The sequence below is a fragment of the Solanum lycopersicum genome, chromosome 2, assembly GCF_036512215.1.
Source record: "Solanum lycopersicum chromosome 2, SLM_r2.1".
NCBI lineage: Eukaryota > Viridiplantae > Streptophyta > Magnoliopsida > Solanales > Solanaceae > Solanum > Solanum lycopersicum.
In genome coordinates this window covers 64,637,861-64,658,138 of record NC_090801.1, presented here as the reverse complement: position 1 = coordinate 64,658,138, position 20,278 = coordinate 64,637,861, and the positions used below count along the sequence as shown (strand labels likewise).

The window sequence follows — 20,278 nt, the reverse complement described above, 5'->3', positions numbered from 1 at the left end:
ACCAATATAGTAAGTATTTATATATTAATATTATATAGAAATTTATATTTAGTCTATTATTAGAATGTTTTCAAATGGTAGATTGTTTTTCGATTTTTTAAAATTAAAAATATTTTAAAGATCAGATCATTAATAATGAATGAAGACACTAAATTTTCGATTAACATATGTGAGAGAGTATGCCATGCATTTTTTTAGGGTTGGTCTTAATTTTACGGTTTAAAATATATTTATAAACTAAAATTTTCAAGTATTTTTTTTATGTTGTGTTTAGTTAGGATTTTAAAGTCATATTTACTAGTTGTGATTTATGCTTATTAATTGTGTTGATAATAATTACGTGTAAGTCATATATAATGACAACGATAAATTATATTTATGAGTACGAATTTAGAATTATATTTATTATTGTTGGTTGATAAATTAAAATAAAGTATGATTTTATAATGTTTGCTTTCTGTGTTTTTCACATATTTTGTTTGGAATCCATTTGCAATTCCTTTTGCCTTTCCCTTTTTATACGTATTTATTTGTACTTTGCTTAATTTGAATTGTATTTTTATTATATTCTCCGTTATTGTTGTGAAGCAGAATTATCAATTTAATGATCATTCCATCTTTATTTAAAATTAGATTATTATTTCAAAATTAACTATTTTGATAAATATTCTTTTGACCAATATAGTAACTTTTATTATTTATATATTAGTATCATTGCAATATATATTTAGCCAAATCATTAAGAAGTTATAGAAGTACTTGATTGCTTTAATCCTCTCCAAATTTAAAAGTACTTTTAAGATCGAATCACAAAATAATGATATCTAGTTATTTAAATAAATGAAAATATAAATAATTTTTACTATTAATAGTGGAAATAGCCTTGTATTTGTTCACATAAAAAAACACAAAAACTTATATTATTGAGACTTTGATATTAAATTTATAATGAAAATGTAAACGTTTATTTATATTATTATTGATGTAAAAGTTATTATGAATCAAATTTTGAGTATTATTTATATATTGTGTTGAGTTGTGATTTTTAAAAATTATGCTTAGTATTTGTGATTTATAATTGAGCGGATAATAACAATTTATAAGTCATATTTAATGGTAATGATTAGTCACATTTTCGATTACAAAACTTTAAATATTACAGCACCGGTTACCAAAACTGTTCTACAAATAATTGGGTCCAGCAGGAGCAGTACTGCAATTCCCCACGCCTAGCTAGTTGAAATCAGAAAAATGCGGTGTCCGTACTGCTCGGCGGAGCAAGGGCGGTGTACCAGCAGCACCAGTGGCAGACCGATAACCGAGTGCACATCCTGCGGCCGGGTAGTGGAGGAGCGATTAACCCAATCCCACCATCTTTTTCATACCCGTGCCCAAGATTCTCCTCTGTGCCTGGCTACTTCTGATCTCCCCACTCTTCCCATCTCCGCCACTAACGACGATGAAGACCCATTTGAACCCACTGGTTTCATCACCACTTTCTCTACTTGGTCTCTCGAACCCTACCCAGTATTTGCCCAATCCTCCATTTCATTCGCCGGTCACCTTGCAGAGCTCGAGCGGGTCCTCGAAATGACGTCAACTTCCTCCAGTTCGTCCTCTTCTTCTGTCGTGGTGGAAAATCTCCGGGCTTATTTGCAGATTATTGATGTGGCTTCTATTCTGCGACTGGATTCTGATATTTCGGACCACGCGTTTCAGCTCTTCAGGGATTGTTCTTCAGCAACTTGCTTAAGGAATCGGAGTGTTGAAGCGCTTGCTACTGCTGCTCTTGTGCACGCTATCAGGGAAGCCCAAGAGCCGAGAACTCTCCAGGTATGTTAAATTGGTAAATGGATGCCATAAATACTATGCCAAAAATCTCAATAGCAATAACATATTAGCTAATATTTCAATTCAAAAACTCAAAATAGATAGTACATGTTAAAAGTCTAGAACTTGAATGAGAAAAAAAAAGAATATAAGTCAAAACAGAGGTAGAAGTGACTCTGAAATCTGAGGAAGAACAAGGAAAAGAACTGAGGAAGAAGAAGAAAAGAAGAAATATGTATTGATTGGACTTTGGAGTTGCCAGAGAAGTCTGGCTGGCCGTCGGAGGAGTGTAGTCGAAAACCCTAAATGTACCTTTTAGCTTTTAAAATCCTAAATTTGTCGCCTTTTTTAACGAAAATACAAAATGCGACGCCTTTCTCGCCTCTCGCCTTTGTCGTAATGGCGTCGCCTGTCGAAGATGGCCTCGCCACAAAGCTAAAAAGCAATGAAGGGTCGCCTCGCCTCTCGCCATTGGCGACGAGGCAATCGCCTTTCACAACACTGGTAATTGCAGCTATGTAACTTCGTTTTTCTCAGTGCACCAACTGATTCAGCTGAACCTTTGTGATTGTAGTTTGTTTCGTATTGCTATTTCCTTTCTTGTTCTCTTGTTCAAGCTTATTTCCATCCTAGGGTTTATTCTAATGTTGATAACCTTTTGCCTTCTCCAAACCTCTCTTTTTCACTTACTACTTTTCCTCTTTCTTATCTTAAGTGGAAGATACCCTATATGTAGAAAATCATGGAAGGGAAAAAACAAAGAACAAAGAGGGAAATAGAAGAGAAAAGACAGGAAACTTTTGGTGGGCTGTAAGGGAACTTCTTCCTCCTCACCCCCCCCCCTCACCCAGTCCCCCACCCAATGTTCTTTTCCTGTGTTTTTCTATGAGGGAACTCTTGTACTTCTTTCCTCTTCCCTTTCCTTGTTTCCTTTATTAGTGTGCCGAACCTGGAGTTGCAGTATAGTTGCATCGATGATATGCCCTGGGATTGACCATCAACAATAAATTTGCTGCTAACTTTAAAGTGGTTTAGAGATACTACCCATTTGATTGCACTTAAACCCAAGTAAATGGTCAATAACCTTAAGCTCACAATTTGAATTTTGTTTCTTGGTCTATTTTAAACATATACTCCGTGAAATAGAACAGTGCTTCAAAATAGCAATGACAATGTGGAAAGCAACATTCATGTATTGAATGTGAAGTACTGCCATTGTGTTACTATTGTCAATTGTCATTCTTGTAGTAAGTGAGCTAGAGAGAGAGAGAGAGAGGGGTCTCAATATTGCTAACTTGTCATTTTTTATATTATGCTAGTGTGTCTTTGTCAATGGTTGTTGATTGTAATTTGTATACCATGTTTAATTTGAAATAATCAGACATTCTTCCAATTGTAGGTCAACTGAACATTTGGCTTTTTTCGCCTCTTCCACTGGATGCTTATTTTTTGCAACTGAGTGGTAGTCTGAGATGCATTTCATAAAAAAACTTCCATGAACTTTCTGATTTTTCTGTGCTTTTCTAATTTGGATTAATTGATAACTAGGAAATATCAGTTGCGGCCAATTTACCTCAGAAGGAAATCGGGAAGTACATAAAGATTCTTGGAGAAGCGTTACAACTCAGTCAACCTATCAATAGTAATTCTATATCAGTCCATATGCCAAGGTTTTGTACACTCCTTCAGCTGAATAAATCTGCTCAGGTACCTAACTGGTTCATTCAGAAGTTAGTAATCAGTTAACTTAGATAATTGTATATACTATTGCCATTAACAAAAAATCAATAGCCGATAAAAACTCTATTTCCCAATCAATTTGTTTGAGACTGCGAATAAGTCATGTCATGTTGGTCCTATGTTTTTACTCAATTTCATCAAGAAGTTATTGTTTAGTTTACTTACGTTCCTCTGTATTTACTAAATCTTTTGACTGTATGTTGCACAACCATTGCATCAGGAGCTGGCGACTCACATTGGTGAAGTAATCATCAATAAATGCTTTTGCACTAGAAGGAATCCAATTAGCATCTCTGCTGCTGCTATATATTTGGCATGTCAACTAGAGGACAAGCGGAAGACCCAGGCTGAAATATGTAAGGTGACTGGACTAACTGAGGTTACTCTTCGTAAGGTGTACAAGGAGCTTTTGGAGAACTGGGATGATCTCCTACCATCAAGTTATAAACCAGTTGTTCCACCAGAGAAGGCTTTTCCTTCAGCTACCATTGCTACAGGCCGTTCATCAACACCGAGAGTTGATATAGTTGAGGGAACTTCATCTGAGAGGGACAAGCCAGTTAAACCAGTCGACTCATTAGATATATCTCCTCAGATCAGAGGCAAGGAGGACTCCGACAGCAAAGATAATATTAATACAACTCAATTATCTTGGCCACCACCATTTTGGAAGCCTCAAGCTCCTGCTGAAGGTGGTGTTAAATCAGCTACAGATAAGAGTCAGAATGCTACTGAAGAAATGGAGATTGATTTATAATATAAATCTCACCTTTTCACGAATAGCAAAAACTGCTTCTAGTTCTTTGATGTCAGCCAGTTCTGTTATCACCTGTGTCAACTGCAACTTCAGCTTCAGTGTTCTGAATCTCCAGCCTGCTGTATCACCTGGCTCTTTTGCAATGTTCAAGCGCTACTACCACAAAAGGTTGCATATAATAATCATGTAGATAGAGGATTCATTAAGTAAAGTTAGAATGAGGAGCCATATGTGGCTGGATAATAAGCAATTACTTTGGTTAGAAGATGGGGGGCCTATAAGAGGGAGAAATAGTTTATTCAAAAAGGCCTCGCATAAATTTCAGTTAGTACTCTCGTGGAGCTTTGAGCAACCAGATGCTTAAATGGACATTTCCTCAATCATCTATGAAGTCTTATTTCCCTTCTCCTCCTCATAATAGTTTCTTAATAAGCCACAGTTACAATGATAGTGATACTAATATCCTATTTCTTCTCCCAACACATATAGCTTGGAACACTCTCTGGTGTGGAGTACTGAGCGCCGCTGGTGATAACTTTTCGCCTTTATATATATGCTTTATTCATGCCTTGTTGATATAAAAATGGAGAAAGAAGATCTTAGGTTTCTAATTTTATTTGGCATATTGAGTAGCAGGTGAGAAACTAAATTCATTTGTTTTGAAAGCTCCTAAGTAGCTTAATTCTTTTGCTTTGGAAGCTCCCATGAAATATATGCCAAGTGGAGTAGTCGTCATTTTACCAGAGTGACTGAATTTTTCTTTTACGGAAAATTACGCAACTTCACTTCGATATTGTCATCTCGCCACTAGCATCATTTCCACTCTACATATCTCTAAGAAATAATCCTGACTATAGGATAGAATTCGTGTTTTATAACTTAAAAGTCATCTGACTTTAATTAAACATCAATGAATATTTTATTTGTTCAACATAATTTTTCACTATTTATTTAATACAGGAATTACGTTGATAAATGTAATTTTATCAAAACATTTTTATTAAATATTAGTCAGCTAAATATTGAAAAATAAATCCTAATTTATAGTAAGAATATCATTAGATATTTCAAAATAGCAGTCATATAAACAGGGAATGCATGCCTGTTTAAATTATTTTACTTTTGTATAATTTCTATATTATAATAAGCGTGTAACTATTTGATTTTAAAAATTGAAAGTATCTTTTATCATTAAATCATGTACTTATTGTGTTTAATTTTAAAACTTTGAGGGATGCAATATCTTAAAAATAGAGAGCATGTGTTCTGTTGTACTCTAATATTTTATTTTATTTATTTTAGAAAGAAAAGTTTTTTTTTTAAAAAAACGAACTCGAAGGAGTCTTTAATTCGAGTCTCGCAGTATAAAAGAGTTGAGCGTTGAGTATGAGCGGGATCCATTATTCTTGCTCAACAACAATTATTGAATTACTCTCTTGATAGAAGATTCAGTCAGGTATTGATTCTTATTTTCCAAATCATTCAATTTAGGGTTTTGCGTGTGCTTACAGTTCATAATAATTTGGGATGTTTCGCTTTGATCGCACCATAATTTGAGAGTTTTTTGGATTGTTCTTATCTTTTTCTGTGATATTCAGATTAGGCTTTTTGTATATTCTAGTTTTCGCAATCTGTTCTCTTCTTCTTTTTTCTTTTCTTTTTTTTTTGAGATTTCTATGCCAATTTAGTTTATAAGTTTTTTTCTTGAGAGACCGTTTTGTTGATATGTTATGTTGTTCATCAAGTATACTTTTAGATATATTTCATATAGAGTACCGTCTTTCCAGTATTGCTGGAAGAGATTATCGTCATTTGATCTTCAAGAATGTCAAGAAAATTATTTTCTTGCATCATAACTTCTTTTTTGAGCCAGTGGTCCATCGGAAATATTCTCCCTACCCCAGGTAGGGGGTAAGTGGTTCGTGTGTCTTAATTTCTACCCTCCTCTGATCCCATTACATTGGGTGTGTTGTTGTTGTATAGAAAATAAAAAGCAACAATCTTGACTGAATTTAGAGGTGTAAAATGGTGGGCAGATTTGGTCAAATTTGGACTGGTTATGCATCAAGTTAAAGCAAGTCAAAACTGAACCCTCAAGATGTTAGAGGCATTTGGTTATCTTTAGTAACTGAAGACTGAAAAAACAAGAAGGAGACTGTTGTTGCACTGTCTTAATCATCAGTGACTATAATCCATTCTTCCTTCCTTCTTATGGCTTCTAAACAAGATTTTGTGGTTTTTGGGCATATTCCATATTTTTTCTTTAGAACATACAGTGAAATTTGATCCTGATTAGTCTTTAATGTTCTGCTCCTCCTGTAGTAATCAGTAGGTTGTTGTCTTGTAAGTAACATGAAAGTTTGATATCTAAGCCATGCTTATATGTGGCAGACAGAATGATTACTGCTGATGATTCAAAAATTTTCCATCTTCTTATGGGTTAGAATCAAAATCTTATGTATTTTTTCAAATACACGATGGATCCTTACTGAAATTAGATTTTCCTTTCTACTTTTTGTTATTGGTATTTACCTTAGATAGTCTTGGTCTCTGTCTAGTGATTGCTGAGTAAGAAATATGAGATATGGAAATGCCAAGTTGTGACTGATAACTAATGTTCACGTAATGACCGCCTAGTGGTCCAATTGAATACATTAAAGTCTCTATTATATTTTACTGTGATATTCACCCTCATTGTGATGTCTTAGGAAAATATGGTTTCAAAGATATTTCTGGCCAACTTGAAAATGCAATATTCTCCTAGTCATCAACAAGCTCCATTTACAATCTTAGCATTTGTTGTTACCCGAAAATTTCTGCTTCCATGGTATGAAATCTTGTTTTGGAAGTTTCTGCATCTGCCTACTTAACAATTATAATGTTGGGAGGAGAAAAATGGAACTTTTGATTCCAGTTGTCCTAAATTGAGTATTTCAAATAAATAATTCTATATTTAGATTAGTGTTGTTGTTTGACAATTATTTAGATTGCAGTGATGGATCGTGGAAAAATACCAGACCTTGCTGCACGAAGTAATAGGATTTATCTGGATTTAGAGGACATCATCAAGGAGAATGCGCTTCCCTTCCTTCCTGCCAAATCAGCTGTCAAATTCCAAGCTGTTTGTAGGGACTGGAGACTCCAGATTTCGGCTCCACTTTTTGCCCACAAGCAGTCACTTTCTTGTAACAGTACATCAGGCATCTTTTCCCAGCTTAACAGGGGTTCTCCTTTCCTTATACCCATTGACGCAAACTCTTGTGGGGTGCCAGATCCATTTCTTAACTTCTTGCCTGAGCCCGTTGACATCAAATCCTCCTCCAATGGACTGCTTTGTTGCCGAGGTCGTGAAGGGGACAAGGTCTACTACATATGTAATCCTTTTACTAAGCAGTGGAAGGAACTACCAAAATCAAATGCTTATCATGGATCAGATCCAGCAATTGTGCTCTTATTTGAACCATCATTGCTCAACTTTGTAGCAGAGTACAAAATTATATGTGCTTTTCCATCGACAGATTTTGACAAGGCAACTGAATTTGATATATATTACTCAAGAGAGGGTTGTTGGAAAATTGCTGAGGAGATGTGCTTTGGAAGTAGAACAATATTTCCAAAATCAGGGATCCATGTGAATGGCGTTGTTTACTGGATGACAAGTAAGAATATTCTTGCTTTTGATCTAACAAAGGGTAGGACACAGCTCCTTGAAAGCTATGGCACTCGTGGGTTCTTGGGGACTTTTAGTGGAAAGCTCTGTAAGGTTGATGTCAGTGGTGATATAATCAGCTTAAACGTTTTGGCTAATACCCACTCAAATACAATGCAAATAGGTAGCCAAATCAAAATGTGGTCAGAGAAAGAGATTGTTGTTCTTGACAGTGAAATTGTTGGGGATGGTGCAGCAAGGAACCACACAGTTTTACATGTTGACAGTGATATAATGGTGGTTCTTTGTGGAAGAAGAACGTGCTCATACGATTTCAAGTCTCGTCTAACAAAATTTCTGAGCAGTAAAGTTGGAATTCTTGATCGATGCTTTCCATATGTAAACAGCCTAGTCTCCCTCTAAATTCAATCAGCTTAATGAGGAAAACAAACATCTCCTTTTCAGATGGTTACTTGTACTGAAGAAATTTGTATAGTATTCTTTGTGCTATGAACATCAGGCTTTTCGTTTTATCTTATATGGATCTCATGTTGAACATGTAACACAAATTTTTATTGTCAGAATATCTCATGTTGAACCTACTCCCAATGAAAAATTTAAAACTCACCAGGACGTGCATTGGGGACATTAACATGTTATTTTAAAATTTTAACCTACACTTTTGAAATTGAAGTGTTGAAAATTTTTCCCCTCCCAGCACACTCCCACCTTGCACCAAACTTGTGTTATTAATGCACGAGGAAAAAAACTTAAATTTTATTACTGGATAAACCATCAATTCATAGTGATCATATTTATGTTTTTTTTCAACATATATTTATATCCGCCTTACTTCTATTTTCATTTTTTTTTCTCTTGTTAATGTAGCATTGAGATTTCATTTGTTCTTCTTGGAAGTTGGGAACAGATCTCATGATATAATTAATGAAAAAAAGAGACGAGTCAATTTAAGCAACGACAGGTATTTTATTTTTGTGATTTTAATTTAAGAAAAATCATCGTAAAGAAAAATAACTTAAATACACAACTATAAGTTTAGTATTCTCTAATTTTTTCTTCTTTTTTTAAATATTACATAATTCTTTTTTTTTTAATTTTAATAGAAGTTTAGAGATACATAGTCTTCTCTCTCCTATAACACACGTTTTTTCAATATCATGCCTATTTTTTCTCCACTAAAGCACTTAATCTTTTAAATCACTTTTTAAATTTTGAATTATTACTTTTAATTAAACACGTTTCACAATATTTAATATGCAATTTTGAATTTCAAAAATCTGAAATTTCTAAAAATTGAAACTACCATTGTTCTCTGGTTCTTCTTACTCATCATCCGTCTCTGGTTCTTCTTCTTACTCCATCATCCGTTCTTCTTCTTTTCTTCTTGTTCATCGTTCTATTACATTATATTAATGTATCCTTTTACGAATAGGAGAATTTATGATTCGGACGATGAAAATAGAAAAAAATCTTTACATGATCATATGAATGTTCGGAAGGATTCAAACAAAGATATTGGGGAATCATCTAAATCAAAGGTTGCTAAAATACACCAAAAAAGAGAAAAGCATCAGCAACCATTATTGTCTGGCCGACATTGCTTCGGGGCATGTCTTTTTTATACTTCTTTCTATGTATCACGAGTATTTGAAATTGTTGCAATTTTTGAATTTTGAAATTCAAAATTGCATATTAAATATTGTGAAACGTGTTTAATTAAAAGTAATAATTCAAAATTTAAAAAGTGATTCAGAAAATTGAGTGTTTTAGTAGATAAAAAATAGGAATGATATTGGGGAAGTGTGTGTTATAGGAGAGAGAAGATTATATATCTCTAAACTTCTATTAAAATTTAAAAAAAAAGGAAATTATGTAATATATAAAAAAAGGAAAAATTAGACTTATACTTGTGTATTTAAGTTATTTTTATAAATATGTTAAAACACTAATGTATGTTAATATCTCTTTTAATTTTTAAAATTATAGAAGTATTACAATATTAAAATTTAATCAAAAAATATATTAAACTAGTAGAAACTGAATTAAACTCAAGTTTTGAATTGTATAATCAAAAAGGAAACTTCAAACATCGAGCGTGTTTAAATTGACTTATATGATGTGTTTCTAAAGTCTAAAATCATAAGTTAGAACTTTTGCAAGTCAAAAGTTAATGCAACCCAAACATGATTAATCGTCAAAAAGCAAGTTAGCCTATTTGGATTGATTTACTTTGAAGAGTTTTAAAATCAAAATAGTTTTTAACTAAATTATAATTTTAAAAAGTGTAACATATCATATGGTAAGAAAAAACCAATCCAAACAAACAGAGATAATTTGTAGATTAAGAATGAAGATAAACGTAATAGAATTTCATAGTATTAACCTAAAGAAACACTCAATTTCGACGACCTATGTTGGTAATCAAATTCTAATAACAAACTTAAGGATAGTCCAATTTTTCAAACTCAGTGTGAAATATATACCATCAATTACCATATTTTTCAGTTGAGGCATCGGATATCGACAAGAATTTGGGTCAGTAATGAAGCTAAAGTTTGGGTGACAAAATTGGGCCATGAATTTTGGTAGATCGAGATAATATACAAAGTACACAAGGCAAGAACAAACCTGATCGCTGACAACTGACGGCGAGAAGCGGCAGCCGGCAGTGGAGTGCAGGGGTTTTAACTGGAAAAAGACAGAGGTAATGTTGTAGGGTTCGGGAATTGGGGACTAATTATATTTATCTTAAATACCAAGCTCTCTTGTTTTTCTGTTTTCTGTTTTAATCAATAATTTTACTAAATTAATACTCGTTTAATTAATAATTTTTTTATATTCCAATTTAAGTCCACGGAAAAATCACATAATACATTTTTAGAATACTACTATATAAATATATGATCTCATTAAAATTATAAATTAATAATTTTTTAAAAATACAAATTTATCTAAGAAAATTTAGTGAAATATGATTGTATCATGTTTTTTTTTGTTAAAATTTAAGTTTAGTTCAAACTCATCTTTTACTTTTCTTCTTGCTTCCGAAAAATTCGATGTTATTTTTCTAATTGCACCATAAAATTTTGAAGTGTTCTAGATGCAAGTGTTTCCTTACTGGTTCCAAAGGTATTGTATCATATTCAATTTTATCATCAATATTATTTCTCCAATGATATCTACAACATGTATCTTTTCACCCATCCAATATGTTACTATCATTCATTTAAATTGCGATAATCTAGATTATTAGTATATGACCCTAAGTTCCATGAATGACGTTTCCACAATAGGGTTTTTTCAAATTCTTTGAAATTTCATTCCTAAACAATTTTTTCAATGCCAAAACACTAATTAAATTAATAAATATTAAATTATCTATTAAATAATATCTCTATAAAATAATAATATTCTATAATCCCAAATTGAGTGATTGATAATCGTTTAGAACTCAGAAGCACACCTAAGTATCTAAAAGGCATCTCACCTCTAGTAAAGCCCAAAATATTCAAGATAACTATACAATGTCAAACCAAAAGCATGAGAAAATTATTGAACATATCTTATGACACCCTTTTAAGATGATAATACTAATACTAATAAGTCGTCCACAAAATCTAATTGAATAAGTTTTATCTTTAAGTACCTAGGCTATAATTCAAAATTAGAACTGGTGATTAGGCTCTTCAATAATCATGAATTATACTCCATTACTAAAACAAAGAGAAAGGGGGACATAGAGTCACACTGTCTCAATCCTCTTCTAGCATCAAAAGGTACAGGTACAGAAGGTCAATCATTGATACAGATTAAGAGACTGTTTGATCAGTTGATCGTCAAATAACTGCTGCAAGTTCTTTTTGAATTCTTCGTTTGCGGGTAAATTACAGAGAGATAGGGACCATTCGAAATTATTGCGCTTATCGAAAGTCAATTTGACTAATTTTCAAAGGTAAATTGAATCATATTAATTCAATATTTTAAATAAAAAAATTAGATATTCTAAAACTATATGAAAAAATACTATAAATTGCAATTTTTTTGTATATTAATATGATGAAAATTAAAATATTAGTCAATTTTTTTTTATAATTTGACTCTAAAAATAAAAACCATGACAAACAATACCGAATGGAGGGAGTATTAAATAGTGCAAAGGGAAAAAGATCCTCCGTAAAATTTGGTATGGTAACAACAATTTCGATCAAAATTGAAGTATTCTTCAGACACCATTTCCTATTAAAAATACTCTTCTTATTGTGATCTAAATTTTTTAATTTAAAAATATAATTTAATTAAACGTTTTAAAACTTTCACGATAACTAGTAATTCTATCCTCATTCCTCAATATGAAGTATAATTATTACAATCGTAAATATTATTATTTTATAGAAATATTAACGAATCAATAAAATAGAAAATACTAATTATATTTTTTTTAAATTAATCTATATTTTTTTTCTCCTGAAAAGGAGGAAGAATGGAAGAACAAATAATAATAAAACATTAAAAAATTGAACGAAAGAGACTGAGTAAAGTATTGAAGTAAATTTAAATAAGAGTAATAATTTTTTTTGGACAGTGTTCTTTTATTGGAAGTGAATATTTTATTGGATAGTGTAATTTCTTAAAACCAACTACTTTTTCTCAGTGTTTTTTTAGTGCATTTTGACTCAAGTGAAAAATGAATTTACTGATCCCCATTAATTAGGAACTTACCCGGTCATGTAATTCATGCGAAAAAGATGTCAAATATATTTTCCCTAAATAAATATTTTAAAGTTTATTTATTTATTTAATTAAAATAAAAATGACCGGGTAAGCCTGTGAATTTATTTCCTTAAAGCCAGAGAATGCACACCTCCTCAAACTACAACTCTCATTCACTTCAGTCTTGAACTCTCCGTTCTTTACGCGTTTTTCCTCGTCGCGTCGTCGTTAGGGTTTTCCGGCGATTCTTTGCCATTCTTTCTTGGTTTTCCGGCGACTTTACTCACCAGAATTTTAGCGCATTGCACTTTGTGAGTTCTTCTTCTTCTTAATTCTTCTGTTGCTTACCGGTACTGATCATCACATGCTGTTGTTTATTTATTTAAAAAAAAAATAAGAAAAAATACTGAATTTCTCCGTTTTACAATTGCTGATCAATTTTGTCATGAAAAGATAGGATCATTTTCGTTTTTCTTTTGATCCAATTTTTGGTAGTGTTGTTGTTTCCTTTACATCTTCGAATGTATCGTTTTATGTTCTTGCTTTCTTGAGGAAATAAATGTAGCTATATTTAGTGCTCTATTCAATCTGGGGTTTTCTTGTTTCTTCTTTTTTTCGTTACTAATATTTTTCGTGATTTTCTCATTTACAGTACAGTGAAATTTCTTGAAACCCAAGTTATCATCAAGGGCTCTGCTGATAGGTGATACGGAGATGAATTTCTTGATTTTCTCATTTTCATATTATTATTTTTGTTAAGTAATAGACGCTGTAATTTTTAAATGTCTATGCAGAAAAATGGCATGTTCTGGGATTGACATGCTGAATGATGAATCTTTGGAGGAGGACATGTATTCTGACTCCTCTGAGTTTTACGTTGCTGTTAAACCTCAGGGTGGTGGGATTGACTCGGTATAGTTTTCTTCCCTTTTATTTCGCTTTCTTGTTTCTTGTTTCAATTGTTCAACAGTTCTTTTTTTTTTATCATCGTCTCTTCTATCCAACTTTCTAATGTTACTTTTTACTTGCTTTGGGATGTTAAGGTCTTGAAATCTCAATAGCAGAACTTGAAGTTTCTTGTTGAACGTTAATGTCCTTTTTTTGTGTCTTAAATGACTTATACTGAACATGACTCTATACTTTGCGTTTTCATGTTTTTTATTTCTAAGTGGTGGTTTCTAAGATGTCCATTTCGAAATTGGCAGATGGCAGATGTATTAAAGTAGTGTAAGTTAGTCCTCATAAATGTCCTTGGATCTCAGTTCTGCCCTATTCCGGTTTGCCTAAAGTTACAATTGTAACAATGACCTCAATTCCAAGCTAGTTTGGGCCAAATGTACTAATCCACTATCCTTTTATTTTCACAATGCCATGGTGTCATGGACAATCTCTGCTTCCCTGTTTTGCTAGGAAGCTACTTCATAAGATCTTGCTTTCTAGTCCTGATTTTTCTATTGTTCCTTTTCCCATTTTTCTTACATTAATGAATATATTTACTTTTTAAATGAGTCTTTCTGAGTGAACAACATGCCTAGCCTAAAAAGAGGAGTGGATACAAATATAGATCATCCTAACTAGTATGATATTGCAGCATAGTTAGTATATCGCTCTTGCTAATGATTACTGTACTACTTTTAACAAGTCTTTCGGTTTGGATTGCAGTTAGCAGAGTTTGACTTGAGAACTGCTGCTTATAAGGTGGAGGAAGGGAACAATGGTTCTAAATATCCTGTCGAAATCATAATGAGAGTGAACATGACGATCAAAGATGTAGCGAAGAGACATATACTGCCTTTCCTCCCCGCTAAATCACTGATGAAGCTTCGGGCAGTCTCCAAAGAATGGAATCAGTGGATAGCTAGTCCATTACTTGCGTACAATCAAAGTTCAACATTTCAGAAGCTTTCAGGCTACTTTTATCAAAGACTGGATAATGTAGATGATCCTCCTATACTTTTGTCTCTGCATCGTTCTGCAATTGGAGTCCCGAGTCCTTCACTTCGTTTCTTGCCTGTGAAGGTTAAAGTACTAAGTTCTAGCAGCGGGTTGCTCCTTTGTCAAGGGAAGGACAGCTATTATGTTTGCAATCCTGCAACCAAAGACTGGAAAAAGCTTCCTCCTCCTCAATATTACCACGGATCTGATCCTGCTGTTGCTCTTGCATTTGATCCTCAGTTCAATATTGAATCATTTTATCGTGTGGTCGCTGCAGTCCCTGTTCTTGATAATCCAGTTGTATGCTTTGAGATTTACTGTTCTGAATCAGATTCATGGAGGTGCTCTCCTTCAGACTGTCTAGAGCTGGAAAATACAAGACTTGCAGGTGGAGGATATTATATGAAGGGGGTGGCTTACTGGAGGAATACATCATCGAATGAAGTGCTAGCATTCGATGTGAAAAATGAGATTCCAGCAGTTCTACATTTACCTGTTCTTCAATCTGGACAACGTGGTGCCTTGACGCAGATAGGAGATGAGGTTTGCTATGTTACTGCTTATAATGACTGTGGAAGTGTTTTCATAATAGACATCTATGGAGGTGTAGACATGGGCCTGAAGCGCAGTGTCAGTGTAAATCTTGGTAGCAAGAAGCCTCGTACTCAAGTGCTTGGAATACCCAATGAGAAGTGTTGTGAGGTACTACCTTGTACTGTCAGTGATACTGTGGTGATCCACACGGACACAACAATATACTTTTATCACCTTAGGGACCAGAAGGTTGAGACACTGCAGAGTCCGGGACGAGTGGATACTGATAAGAGGTTCTTACCCTACATAAACAGCCTTGTTATGGTACACAATGCTGGAGAATAACCCAAGGGAGCAGAACAGTGTGGAGTCTGGGACGAATACTGATGAGAGGTTCTCAGCCTACATAAGCTGCCTCGTTATGTTACAAGGATCTGGAGAATATGAAGTAGTGCCCTTGATGATTGTTTCATTTGGGCTAGTAGTATGATTTGTTTTTGTCCTCCAGTCATTTTACTTTCTTGCTGCTAGTTTTCAGTTTTGGTTCTAAACAAGTGCAAACTGTTGGAATTGTATAGTCAGGTTCTCTTTTGACGATAATACTTACAGTTTGGAACTATTACATATTCTCAATAGGCATCAACTTCCTCCTATTTCTGATAGAAGATGAGCTGATTGTTTACTCTTTGCTTGCTCTCACAATTACGTACTCTTCGAATCTTCATAAAGCAAATATAACCAAAGTAAGTCATTCCTTCCATTTCTTCTCAATAATAAATGGGAAATAAAGAAATTAAGTCTTGAATTCAGGAATCATAATAGTACACTTATGAACTCAGTCCAACTTAATTGGAGTATGTACCTACTAATGCAATGCTCTGTCATTGACTAAAAAAATTCGACATCTCGACTAATTCCACGTAATATCCCCACTAATGTTTTCCCCATTGTGTTAAAAAGCAAAATAAAATAAAATTGGGGGAGAAAGAGAGAAGGGTGGCAAACAGTTTGAGGGTGAGAGAGGGGAAAGGGGTAGGCTTTCTTTGAACATCACAATGCTAAGATTTCTCTCTCTCCCTTTTGAGAACCCTCTGTTCTCATACATCTTTCAGGTAAATTTCTTCTCTTTCATGTCCAAATTGAATCATTTTTATTACTATATGTTGTGTAGGATCTGTAAAGATAACATTTTTTTTTTCGTTTTTCATGGAAATATAGGAGCATTGAAGATTTGTTGAGACGAGCAGCTAACGGGAGAGGTTGAATTTCTGGGCTGCCGGAAATTTCACCGTTGTTGAAATATGCAATCACCTCCTAGTACTGCTTCGTCCGACAAAGATGAGACTACTTCCTCTTCTCCTTCTAATTCCTCCCCGTCTCCCCCACCACCAGCTCCGCCTACCTCCCCACCCCCAGAATCTCCTCCACCTGTAAATTCTCCGCCACCGTCAAAGGAATCTTCTCCTCCGTCATCACCACCACCCTCAGCTTCTGAATCACCACCACCTCCGTCAGATTCCACTACCACGTCACTCAATGCTCCTGAGGCGTCTCCTCCTACCTCATCCAAATTTAATCCTCCACCACCAGTTTCCTCAGGATCACCTTCATTATCTGCTGGAAAATTATCTCCTCCTCCACCTTCAGAAAAATCAGCACCTTTTGAAAAACCAGACGGTGCACAACATTCAGGCAAACCAGCAGCTGGTTCTTCAGGAAACAACAATGGCTCGCCTTCCTCTAATTCAGGTTCATCTGATATGTTTGTAGTCACTGGAATAGCAGTGGCAGGATTGATGATTTTCGCCACTATCATTGTTTGCTTAATTTACTGGAGAAGGAAGAAGAAAGAACACTACTATACCAATCCTCCTCCTGGTCCTTCTAGACGTCCACCTAAAGGTTCGTAAAATTGTAACCTATGTGTCTTTGTTTCTTTTTGAATATATGTTACCTATCCTGATATTGTAAATTGATGAAAACTTGAACTATCTAGTGGCTTAAAAGCATAATCAGTACTCTCTTGTATAAATAAGGGTTTAACTTATATGCATATCCAATTTCTGTCGTAATTATTTAAGCACAGGTTTGTTGTTTTAATGAGAAACTCAAAAACTGTAGGAGGTTTCACTATCCTAGTAACAGTGTATATTTTTGTTTTTAGGTGCAGGTAGTACTGATCCATACTACAAAGGTCCTAAGCCCATGGAACACATTATTAAGGTTCCTACCACAGTTTATACAAGTAATGATAGCACCTTTGCTGTTAATGGCCAAGCTCTTGTGCCATCTCCGAGTCTTGGTGGGTTCTCAAAGAGTCAGTTCACTTATGAGGAGCTAGCTAGAGCAACTTCTGGATTTTCTAAGGCCAATTTGTTAGGCCAAGGTGGTTTTGGCTATGTACATAAAGGTGTTTTGGTTGATGGAACGGTGGTAGCTGTCAAGAGTTTGAAGTCGGGCAGTGGACAAGGTGAACGAGAATTTCAGGCAGAGGTTGATATCATTAGCAGAGTTCATCATCGCCACCTTGTTTCTCTTGTTGGATATTGCATTGCTGATAGACAACGAATGTTGGTCTATGAGTATGTTCCTAACAAAACCTTGGAATTCCATCTTCATGGTACTTCCCCTGTCACTGAATACTCCCTTTATGATACATTATTGAAATACTTCCGTAAGAGTTTATATGCACTAGCTAGTATAAAGAATTATTACACAATCAGGTCGCCTTAAATATAACTACAGGTAATTATCATAAAAAGTGGGATTAGTAACCTATAGGATAAGACAAATTATGTCTTACTGCAAGTGAGGAAATCCACCAAGTAATAACATAAAAATTCTTCAATATATATGAGTTGGAACTGTTGAAAATGCTCTCCATGCTAATAGTTAAAACTAAATTTGTTTGCAGGGAAGGGACATCGTGTTATGGATTGGGGAACAAGGCTTAAAATTGCATTGGGATCAGCCAAAGGATTAGCTTACCTCCATGAAGATTGTATACAATTTTTTCTATTCACAATGCTCCCCTTTTCTTTTACTCTTTGTTTCTCTTTCTCAACCTTGTTTCTACACACAGGCCATCCTAAAATTATCCACCGTGATATAAAGGCTGCAAACATTCTACTTGAGGACAACTTTGAAGCTAAGGTAAAATTATTGTAGGTCATTATTGTCTCGTGAATTTGTTTTTATGTATTTTGCACATGTCAGGAAACTTATGATGTTGGTTTTCAACATAAATCTCCACTTTTATTAGAAGCGTTGCTTAATAATCATGATAACCTTGGGAATTACAAGAGTGTTTCTGGTTTCTCAGGTTGCAGATTTTGGATTGGCTAAGCTTTCTTCTGACAACCTTACTCATGTCTCCACCCGTGTTATGGGAACTTTCGGGTGAGTCGAGCATAGCATTTTTCTACTTTTTGAGAGGTAAAAGAAATACTAGGTGAAGGTTAGTGCTTATCTTTAGAAGTGACATACAATCTTTTATCTTTAAATGTTTCCAGACTTACTGAAAGATCTTAATTGGTCGAAATCCAATCATGTACCATGTTATCAATCTAAAAGGCCTAGAAATTTGATAATTCTGCAAAATTTAGTATGCCCTGAAAATCTGTTTGATGTTTTTGTTTTGGGGTTCTAAAGGTCTCTAATTTTCAGAGACTTTTCATATGCTCAGTCATAGTAGCTTAGGCAAGAGATATCCACAGTGAAGGCAAAAAATAAACCACTGTTTAACATACATGAAAAATGTTTTAGAGGTCATTTTAACTTTTTCTGACCTCTTGGTTAAAGTAATAAATGCGGATGCTTGATTCTGGAAGAAATTAGGCATCAGTAATGAAAAAGCCGTCTTATTTTTATACTACAGGTACATGGCTCCTGAATATGCATCAAGTGGCAAGCTAACAGACAGATCAGATGTCTTTTCATTTGGAATTGTGCTTTTGGAACTCATAACTGGGAAGCGACCTATTGATCCTAGCAATATTATGGAAGACAGTTTAGTAGAATGGGTTCGCTCTTGATCTCAAGTTCTCATATTATCATTCATTGCATCAACAATACCTAGATTTTAACATGTATTTAGACACCAATCTTTGTATATGCATACCCTTATTAGCCTAATATATGAATATGAACAGGCTAGGCCGCTTCTTAAAACTGCCTTGGAAGAGGGAAAATATGACGAATTGGTAGGTGCTCCTTTTGAAGGAAACAATGTTCCAAAAGAGCTGCATCGGCTAGTAGTCTGTGCTGCTGCTAGCACTCGTTATTCTGCTAAAAGACGTCCAAAGATGACTCAGGTATGTCATCTTCTAGATTAGAGCTATCAAACTAGACCCTCCTTTGTTAAGCCGGTTGGTACATGGTTTTGTGGTTTACCTTTACCTATTACTTTGAACTTATATCTTATACCACTGCAATTAGACTCATGGTATATGTTCCTTTCTCTTCTACTTTCTGGAGACAATTAGTGATGCACATTCTAATGAACAGATTATGCGAGCTTTGGATGGCGATTCATCTTTGGAGGACATGAGCGATGGTGCAAAGACTGATACCTACGATACTAGTGCATACAACGCTGACATGATCAAGTTTAGGGAAATGATATCAAACCAAGAATTCAATAGCAGTGAATATGGAGGGACAAGTGACTATGGACTCAACCCTTCCTCCTCGAGCGGTGATTCCAGTGAGCTTGATCATCATCAAAGAAGTAGAGGATGAATAGCTAACTAGCTGAAAACTTGAAGCTTGACAGGATGAATAGCTAACACTTTGACTTCTTCCCTAGAACTGATACAATTAATGGATCTACTCTTTCGTGATTTTTGTCTAGTAAATATACAAAATCAAAGTCATAGCAGCAAAATATGCTTATGTATATATTACATTACATTATATATAGCAGAGTATCATTTTTGTCTCAATATTCTGCACATTATTGTACATTTTGACTATATATATAAATTTTTATACAATATAATATTTGATTGTACATACCGTGGCAGTGGAACTCGATTGGCGTACAAGACATTTAACAACTTTCGTTAATAAAATCCACTTTTGACCCATCAGTTTGATGGAAA

At 34.3% G+C, this 20,278-nt stretch overlaps 4 protein-coding genes and 1 long non-coding RNA gene across 9 annotated transcripts; 4 read left to right on the top strand and 1 right to left on the bottom strand.

Annotated features, from left to right (window-relative positions):
- Nucleotides 1–1,164: 1,164 nt before the first annotated feature.
- LOC101254048 (transcription initiation factor IIB) lies at nucleotides 1,165–4,742 on the top strand. Its single transcript, NM_001321078.1, has 3 exons — nucleotides 1,165–1,833; nucleotides 3,379–3,537; nucleotides 3,791–4,742. Exons 1-3 carry the CDS (start codon nucleotides 1,252–1,254, stop codon nucleotides 4,325–4,327), a joined length of 1,278 nt encoding a protein of 425 aa, NP_001308007.1. The 5' UTR covers nucleotides 1,165–1,251; the 3' UTR covers nucleotides 4,328–4,742.
- An 800-nt stretch (nucleotides 4,743–5,542) lies between these two features.
- On the top strand, nucleotides 5,543–8,545 carry LOC101254351 (BAC19.2). Of its 2 annotated transcripts, none has more exons than XM_004232344.5 (2): nucleotides 5,543–5,783; nucleotides 7,321–8,545. In XM_004232344.5, exon 2 carries the CDS (start codon nucleotides 7,323–7,325, stop codon nucleotides 8,397–8,399), a length of 1,077 nt encoding a protein of 358 aa, XP_004232392.1. In that variant the 5' UTR covers nucleotides 5,543–5,783; nucleotides 7,321–7,322; the 3' UTR covers nucleotides 8,400–8,545. The 2 variants fall into 2 exon arrangements, with proteins under 2 accessions (XP_004232392.1, XP_010316352.1); XM_010318050.4 differs by having other exon boundaries at nucleotides 5,599–5,783; nucleotides 7,314–8,545.
- Nucleotides 8,546–9,187: 642 nt separating this feature from the next.
- On the bottom strand, nucleotides 9,188–10,764 carry LOC104645736 (uncharacterized). 2 transcript variants are annotated; one of them, XR_011214920.1, is made up of 2 exons: nucleotides 10,626–10,764; nucleotides 9,188–9,393 (listed from the first exon to the last, which is right to left on the bottom strand). It is a non-coding gene; the product is annotated as an uncharacterized lncRNA (long non-coding RNA). The 2 variants fall into 2 exon arrangements; XR_002026931.3 differs by having other exon boundaries at nucleotides 9,188–9,539; nucleotides 10,626–10,721.
- Nucleotides 10,765–12,847: 2,083 nt separating this feature from the next.
- Nucleotides 12,848–15,809, top strand: LOC101257333 (F-box protein At5g49610-like). Its single transcript, XM_019212406.3, has 4 exons — nucleotides 12,848–13,018; nucleotides 13,360–13,410; nucleotides 13,502–13,619; nucleotides 14,370–15,809. The coding sequence occupies exons 3-4, from the start codon at nucleotides 13,506–13,508 to the stop codon at nucleotides 15,519–15,521; spliced, it is 1,266 nt and encodes a 421-aa protein (XP_019067951.1). The 5' UTR covers nucleotides 12,848–13,018; nucleotides 13,360–13,410; nucleotides 13,502–13,505; the 3' UTR covers nucleotides 15,522–15,809.
- A 339-nt stretch (nucleotides 15,810–16,148) lies between these two features.
- Nucleotides 16,149–20,119, top strand: LOC101257630 (proline-rich receptor-like protein kinase PERK5). Of its 3 annotated transcripts, XM_004233671.5 has the most exons (9): nucleotides 16,149–16,288; nucleotides 16,395–17,078; nucleotides 17,341–17,796; nucleotides 18,091–18,177; nucleotides 18,259–18,329; nucleotides 18,499–18,575; nucleotides 19,054–19,198; nucleotides 19,328–19,489; nucleotides 19,683–20,119. In XM_004233671.5, exons 2-9 carry the CDS (start codon nucleotides 16,478–16,480, stop codon nucleotides 19,914–19,916), a joined length of 1,833 nt encoding a protein of 610 aa, XP_004233719.1. In that variant the 5' UTR covers nucleotides 16,149–16,288; nucleotides 16,395–16,477; the 3' UTR covers nucleotides 19,917–20,119. The 3 variants fall into 3 exon arrangements, with proteins under 3 accessions (XP_004233719.1, XP_025885309.1, XP_025885308.1); XM_026029524.2 differs by having other exon boundaries at nucleotides 17,347–17,796; nucleotides 18,091–18,329; XM_026029523.2 differs by having other exon boundaries at nucleotides 18,091–18,329.
- The last annotated feature ends 159 nt before the right edge of the window (nucleotides 20,120–20,278 follow it).

Excerpts from the sequence above, each read along its gene's own strand:
- LOC101254048 (NM_001321078.1), top strand. The coding sequence starts at position 1,252 with ATGCGGTGTCCGTACTGCTCGGCGGAGCAAGGGCGGTGTACCAGCAGC. Across the intron at positions 1,834-3,378 it reads AAGAGCCGAGAACTCTCCAG|GAAATATCAGTTGCGGCCAA; the intron begins GTATGTTAAATT and ends ATTGATAACTAG. Across the intron at positions 3,538-3,790 it reads AGCTGAATAAATCTGCTCAG|GAGCTGGCGACTCACATTGG; the intron begins GTACCTAACTGG and ends CCATTGCATCAG.
- LOC101254351 (XM_004232344.5), top strand. The coding sequence starts at position 7,323 with ATGGATCGTGGAAAAATACCAGACCTTGCTGCACGAAGTAATAGGATT.
- LOC101257333 (XM_019212406.3), top strand. The coding sequence starts at position 13,506 with ATGGCATGTTCTGGGATTGACATGCTGAATGATGAATCTTTGGAGGAG. Across the intron at positions 13,620-14,369 it reads AGGGTGGTGGGATTGACTCG|TTAGCAGAGTTTGACTTGAG; the intron begins GTATAGTTTTCT and ends TTTGGATTGCAG.
- LOC101257630 (XM_026029523.2), top strand. The coding sequence starts at position 16,478 with ATGCAATCACCTCCTAGTACTGCTTCGTCCGACAAAGATGAGACTACT. Across the intron at positions 17,797-18,090 it reads CTTGGAATTCCATCTTCATG|GGAAGGGACATCGTGTTATG; the intron begins GTACTTCCCCTG and ends ATTTGTTTGCAG. Across the intron at positions 19,199-19,327 it reads AAGACAGTTTAGTAGAATGG|GCTAGGCCGCTTCTTAAAAC; the intron begins GTTCGCTCTTGA and ends GAATATGAACAG.